Here is a 7584-nt window from a genome sequence, read left to right as displayed (position 1 = left end):
TTTAAGTTATGTGATCTTTATTTTATTTATTAATACTATTAATCAATATGTTTTGTGGAGTACTATTTTGTTTTATTGAGTTAGTAGCAAATATAGATAATGTGTTTTTAAAAAGAATATGGATATTTTATATTTGTTATTTGATAATAAGTAAAGAGAGAATTAATTGGGTGAATGATATTTAAAGAACGTAAAAATGCATTAATGTTATTAAAAGAAAGTGGTGAGTCATTATCTAAATTTAAAAAATGTAAAATGGGTGTGACATACCAAAATAGTAAATGTAAGTAATGCTAAATAAATGGTTACAATAGATGCACTTTTCAAAAGTAAAAATAGTGTAAAGTGAGTGAGACGGATAAAAAAAAAATAAAAAAGAAAAGAAGCTGGTAAATAAGTATAGATGAAGGAGAGAGAAGGCGAGGGAAGAGAATTTGGATGACATAGGTAAGGTAAAAAATTATTACGCTGAGTCAACGGTCATTAAAAAGTCTAATCATCAGATTTCGATGATATGGTTACAATAGATAATTCTGAAAAACGGACTTTGCGGCTATAATTTAGTTGACTTAAACTTTACGGCTATAATTTATAAATGATTCTGAAAAATTTGTTGGATATTAAAGTTAACAGTAACACCACTAGCTTTTTTAACATTAAAAGTCTCATTTAGACTTGTGCAATGGGTCGAATAGGGTTTGGACTGGACTCAAATAAAAATGGGTCAAGTTGGGACGAACTCAAATAAAATGGTTCAAATGGGTCGGGTCCTTTAGCCTCGCTTTGTTTTGGGCTGACTTGTTTATAGTTTATTTTTTAATTCAAATAAATATGTCAGATTGAGGCTAATGCCTTATAACTTAATTACTTCTTTTTGTCCATTATAATTAAACTATTGATGATTATAAATCTATAATACTCCCTCCTATTCACCTTAAGAGTCCTATTTGACTTTTCACGGATTTTAAGGAGAGTCAAAAGTGGGACTCTAAGGGTAGAAAAAAGAGTGGTATTATGGATTTTTAATGTAAGGGAGGAAAATTAGTATGGGTAAATAGAGGGTATAATTAAAAATAGGATAAAACTACTAAGGGCATAAAAGTCAAAAACCCATACCAAAAATAAAAATCGGACAATTAAGGTGACTTAACCATAAAGGAAAATGAGACACATAAGCTGAATAGGAGGGAGTAATATATTATAGTTCAAGAAAAATAAAAGGCGCATCTAAGGCTTGTATAAAACCCAGTTTAATCCACATTTTTAATGGTCAAATCCAAGCCTTCAATAGGTCTCATTCTGTTGCCCAACTCAAGTCACAACTGGGGATGATTTTTACTTTAGGTAACAAGTGGTAACATTAAATATAATCTAGATTTCATTAGTATTCTTTACTCGTTATTAATATAGTTTTTTTTGTATTTATTGGTTTTGGTGCAAAAAATTTTTCAAACCCTAAAAAAACCATTTAACAATCAATCACACATTTAAAACAAATACTTTTATGTGTTTCAAAAAGCTTTAGGAATGACATTAATTAAAATAGAATCATTAATAAAAACATCATTAAAGTCTTAGACTTTTATAAATTTTAATCACGAAATTTAATTTTTTAGTTGTAAACACCTTAGTCAACTAAAAGTAAAGGCATTGTAGGCAAGTCAAATTATCTAGAATAATCTAATACTTTTATGATTTTTTTATAATAATCTAATTTATTGATTAACCATGAATAATTTCGACTTTAGAGGTGTTTGACTAGAGTAATCTTGGGTAATCCGATGACGTGTTATAGTAGGTAATTCACAAAAATAATAAACTGAAAATTAATTTAAAATTGGACAAAATTTTTGAAAATTTACATATAATATTCTGAATAATAATCAAAATCATATTTTTTAACAGTTTTTAAACATTTTTTGACATTTTATTTTAATTTATCCATTTTTAAAATAAAAATTGCTATAGAAACTCATCAGAAATACCCTCAAAGTTGAAATATTTATGGTTAATGAATAAGTGAGAATTTTATAGGAAAATAAAGAAAAAGTCAGATTATTATAGCTAATTTTTGTTACAGTCCCTCTCCTGAGAGACCGTCTCTTCTAGAGACGGCTCTTTTGGAGCCCAGCCCAAGTGCATTCAAATGCTAATTTAATTTAAAAAAAAAAAAGAAAACTGTATTTTGGAGGGAGAGATGCGCCTTTATTGTAAGAAAAACTGTCGAATTTCTTTTACTCAGAAAATCTGCTTGCATGCGTTTCTTAATCTCTTTCACCCAACAATAGATTATACAACCCTTTTTCAACCTTAATTATTGTCTAACAAGGGAAGAAATGATGTATGAATTCGAATCTACATATAAGAATTGCTCTAATGCAGATAATACTCACTTGCAAAACTATGAAAACGTGATGAAAGGTATGTAATTGTTAAGAAAATCATGGTATTTAATGATTGGGAATGTAAATGTAAACTAGTAATTAATTTTATTTTATTTTTTTTAAGCTTCATCAATGGAGGAGATAGGTACAGTTGGAGAAGATAATGGAGTATATGAGGGGAATAGTAATGCCATATGCCGATATCAAGGTAATAAAAGGACAATATACTATATTATAATTGTTGTTATATGAAACCTTTTTGGTGTTATAATGTATATTCTGGTTATAATGTTATATATTTTATGTGTTCATATAGTGTCTTTGGTTTTATATCGTTATATAATTGGGGTTATAATATAATACATTTGATGTTATTGCATAATGTGTTTGAGAGTTTATCAATGAATTATTGTGTGTATAACATATTATATATGGTAATATAATATGATATATTTGGATATATATATATATATATATATATATATATATATATATATATATATATATATATATATATAAATATATATATATATATATATATATATATATATATATATATATATATATATATCATATATTTGATATCTTAATTTTTATTTGGCCTGGTGACGTAATATTTTTGGGTTTTAAATAATAAATAATTTTATATATAATATAATATATTTGATGATATAGTCATATATATTTGGCCTTGTAATATATTAATATATGATTTTTAACACAATATAAAACATCTTGAATTTTGTACAGGTAAACAAAATGACATTGTATCATAATTGTTGTTATAATGAAACCTTTTTGGTGTTATAATGTATAATATTTCTGATTATAATGTTGATGTGTTCATAAAATGTCTTTGGTTTTATATCGTTATATAAATGGGGTTATAATATAATACATTTGATGTTATTGCATAATGTGTTTGGGAATTTTACAATAAATTATTGAGTGTATAATGTATTATATATGGTAATATAATATAATATATTTGGATATATAGATATATATATATATATTCGGAATTATGATAGCTTATATTTGATATTTTAATTTTTATTTGGCCTGTTGACTTAATATTATAGGGTTTTTAATAATAAATATTTTTATATATAATATAATATATTTGATGGTATATTCATATATATTTGGCCTAGTAATATATTAATATATGATTTTTAACACAATATAAAACATTATGAATTTTGTACAGGTGAACAAAATGAAAACTTAGAGATTGTTGATTCAGAGTCGAGTCCAATAAGATGTCAAACTGACCTATCGAAGGTCGATATATTTGGTTTTCTCGAAGGAATTGCAGCCCCAATATTAGAAGAGCTGGAACAGTTGTACCTTTCGCATGCAATATTTACCGGTTTTAGTATAAAAAAATGGACCCAAAGAACAAGGAAAAATGTTGTTGTAGAGAAGTACTTGATATGCTCATGTGAAGAGAAGACACACCATGTAGAACCTTCTACCAAACAATAAGAGCATCATAGCAAGCCCGAAAAGATGAAACTCACACCAACAACAAGATATGGATGTAAGACAAGGATACGAATAAAATGGGACATTGACAGTGGGTTGTACCATATTAAACAACACATCTTTTTGCACACACGTGAGTTGACAAAGGCTGAATGGCAGCACCTACATCGATCCGAAAGGCATGTATCAATTGTAGAGAAGATTGATACAATTCATTCGTTTGAAGAAGCAAGCATAAGACCGACCACTACTTATAGATATTTGTCTCAAGGTGCAGGGGGTGACGAGTTTGTGGGGCATACACTAACTGATCATATCAACTATGTCAATAGGTAACATCCAAAATGGTATTATGTAATATATATTTGGAATTATGATAATATATATTTTGTTTTATAATTATTATATTCGCAGTTATAAACTGGATCATTTTGTTTGATGTAATTGTATTTGGTTGTTAAATAATATATAATTGATATTATATGTGATAGAATTTGGCTTTATACCAAAGCTAACTTTGGTATTATTTTTTTTCTTTTGCAGATTGAGGATGAAAGCAATAGAAGGGGGTGATGCTCAAGTGGTAATTGACAAGTTTATTGAGGAATCGGAAAAAGATCCTGATTTTTACTATCGTGTAAGATTGAATGATCAAGGTCAACTTATAGCTTTCTTCTGGAGTGACAGTATGATGAGAGAAGACTACCAGATTTACGGAGACGTGGTCATATTTGATACAACCTATCGCACTAATTGATATAATCTCATATGTGGACCACTAGTGGGGATAAATAATCACTAGAAAACTGTTATGTTCGGGTGTTCATTTATCGCAGAAGAGAAGGTGGAACATTTGAATGGGTTCTAGGACAGTTTAAGAAGGGCATGAATAATAAATCTCGAATTTCGATCTTTACTGATCAAGACTTTGCAATGTCAAAAGCAATTGAAAAGGTAACAAATATTTGGCATTATGTTAAATTATATTTGATATTATGTTATATTATTTTTAGGGTTATATATAATATTATATTTGGGGATATATAATAAGACATTTTGTATATTATATAGGGTTATATGCAGATACGATATCATATTTGTTTTCATAATATGCATGTATTTCCAAATGCAAAGCATAGATTATGCTTGTGGCACATATTAAAAAATGCAGTGTTAAGATTTAGAATGTTAAAGTCAAATGCTGGATTCAAGGAAGTTTTTCATAAATGCTTGATGGGATGCAACAGTGAGAATAAATTTAATGAGTGCTGGGATAATATGGTGACAACGTACAACATGAAAGACAATGAAGAATTCTACACTTGGTTTGATAGATTACACAAAATGCGGCACAAATGGTGTACAGGATTAAGTAAAGATTTCTTCTCAGCCGGAATTCTATCCTCTCAAAGGAGTGAATCAACAAATAGTGCCATTGGATTTGAAGCAACAAAAACAACAAGTTTGACACAATTTCATAAAATTTTCCAAAAGACAGTTGAGCAATGGAGAAAAAGGGAGATTGAAGCAGAATTTCACTATTCAAGGACAACTCCTTCTTCTAGTCTATGTATTGTTGGTTTGCTCAAACATGCTGCTGAGATTTACATTGCATCTCTATTTAGAGATTTCGAAGAAGAGTTCAAAATAGCTATATCTTGTTATGTTACTGAAGTTACACAAGATAATGGATTGAAAGTATACAAGTAAGTTTAAACTTGGTATAATGTTCATTTATTTGGGTATCATAATATATTATATTTGGTATTATGAAATAATAGTTTTGGTGTTATAATACATTATATTTAGTAATAAATTGAATATTAATTTGTGTTATAATATATTATATTTGTTACTAAAATATATTATATTTGTTACTGTAACATATTTTATTTTATATTATAAACATGAATTATATTTTGTAGGGTGTGGATAGAAGATATGAAAGAAAGCGCACAAATTGTTGTTTATATGAACCATCAAGGAAATGTTAATGTTAAGTGCACATGTAAAAACTTTGAGGCTTGTGGTTGGTTGTGTTGTTATTGTTTGCGCATACTTCATAATCATTCAATATCAAAGATCCCAGAAAAATACATCTTACCTCGATGGACAAAATGTGCTAAAAAGGATGTATGGGAGAAGATGTTCTACAACCAAGTCCGTCATAGCAACGACAACGGTAAGAACCAGAGGTTGTTGGCATTGCAGTGGAGGCATAACATGGGGCGTAAGATGTACAATTTGGTTTTGAAAGCACAACAAAACAACGATGCTCGAAGGGTGGTTGAGGATTTATGTCACAAAGCATACGAAGAAGTTCAAAGGTTGCAAGAAGAATCAATCCAAGAACACACATCACAATCAAACGTTTCTAGAACTGGATTCATGGTGTTAGACCCAGATAAATCAGTAACCAAGGGACGCAAAAAGAGAATCAAGGGTCATTTTGAGAAGAAAAAGAACACAACGAATAAGGAGTTTGGTTGTACAACCCCCCCAAAAAATAATATAGAGTATTCTCAATTATTATTCATTACAACTTTAAATGTAATATACTGTATGAAGTAAAGGAAAATATATTATGATAAACAACTCAAATATTATACATTACAACTTCAAATGTAATATAGTATAAATCCAACTGTTATATTTTACAACTCTAAATGTTATATATTATGTTACAAAATCTTAAATTTATTAAATTTTAATTCAAAATATATTGAATTATAAACCCAAATATATTATTTTATAAGCTCAAATATATTCTGTTACAACCCCAAATGTATAATGTTTTATCACAAATATATTATACGATACAACTTCAAATGTAATATATTATAAACCCAATTATCAAATATTACCATTTCAAATGTACTATATTATAACACCTAGTAATGAATACACAGTTGGAATCATATATGATTATAGCAAATATTTGATATTTTAATTTTTATTTGCCTTGTGACGTAATATTACAGTGTTTATAATAATAAATATTTTACTATATAACATTGTATATTTGATGATATAATCATTATATATATTTGGCCTTATTATATATCAATCTAGCAGTTTTTAAAAAGTTGAATTATAACGACATATTGTATGCTACATTCCAACATCAATTACATTATAATGTTAATGCTAATACCAAAAATGATGTTACATCCAACAACTATGTTAACTTAGATTACATTATAACGACAAAGGTTATAATGTCATACAAAAAATAAAGTTTTATCAAAATCTATTGTTTTCATCGTTAAAAGTTAGAAAATAATATTGTTGGCATTAAAAATTACTATAACTTCTTTTTAGGCACATTTTATTTGGGCACATTTTCTTTCTTTGGTGGAATTTTTATCGGCTCAGCTTTTTGTGCAGCTTTTTTTGGGGCAGCTTTTTTGGGACTGTCTTGGTCTCTCTTTTCCTCTTGTTAGCACCCACCTCATTTGTAGACCTTTGGGCAATTATTGCATCCATTCTTATTGGCTTGTCATCTGCAAACTTATTTGCTAATGTCATCAGTTTGTCCCGATCTTGATTCAGATCGCTTTACAGGACCCTCGTTAATATTGATGCCCTATAAAGCCTCCTGTCTCCAAGCTAATACACAACAAAAAAAATAGTAATATTGAATCAAAATACATAATGATATAATGATATATAATATATATTACATATTATAAATCGTAATATATTATGTCAT

At 27.9% G+C, this 7584-nt stretch overlaps 1 protein-coding gene across 1 annotated transcript; it reads left to right on the top strand.

Moving 5' to 3' along the window:
* The first annotated feature begins 3896 nt into the window (after nt 1-3896).
* Nucleotides 3897-7419, top strand: LOC130823442 (protein FAR1-RELATED SEQUENCE 5-like). The gene is made up of 6 exons (XM_057688062.1): nt 3897-4204; nt 4416-4558; nt 4675-4826; nt 4944-5578; nt 5798-6360; nt 7316-7419. Exons 1-6 carry the CDS (start codon nt 3897-3899, stop codon nt 7417-7419), a joined length of 1905 nt encoding a protein of 634 aa, XP_057544045.1.
* Nucleotides 7420-7584: the final 165 nt, after the last annotated feature.

This window comes from Amaranthus tricolor, chromosome 9 (genome assembly GCF_026212465.1).
Source record: "Amaranthus tricolor cultivar Red isolate AtriRed21 chromosome 9, ASM2621246v1, whole genome shotgun sequence".
Lineage (NCBI taxonomy): Eukaryota > Viridiplantae > Streptophyta > Magnoliopsida > Caryophyllales > Amaranthaceae > Amaranthus > Amaranthus tricolor.
This window is presented reverse-complemented; position numbering and strand designations above follow the sequence as displayed.

Excerpts from the sequence above, each read along its gene's own strand:
- LOC130823442 (XM_057688062.1), top strand. The coding sequence starts at position 3,897 with ATGAAACTCACACCAACAACAAGATATGGATGTAAGACAAGGATACGA. Across the intron at positions 4,827-4,943 it reads TGTCAAAAGCAATTGAAAAG|GGTTATATGCAGATACGATA; the intron begins GTAACAAATATT and ends TATATTATATAG. Across the intron at positions 5,579-5,797 it reads AATGGATTGAAAGTATACAA|GGTGTGGATAGAAGATATGA; the intron begins GTAAGTTTAAAC and ends TATATTTTGTAG.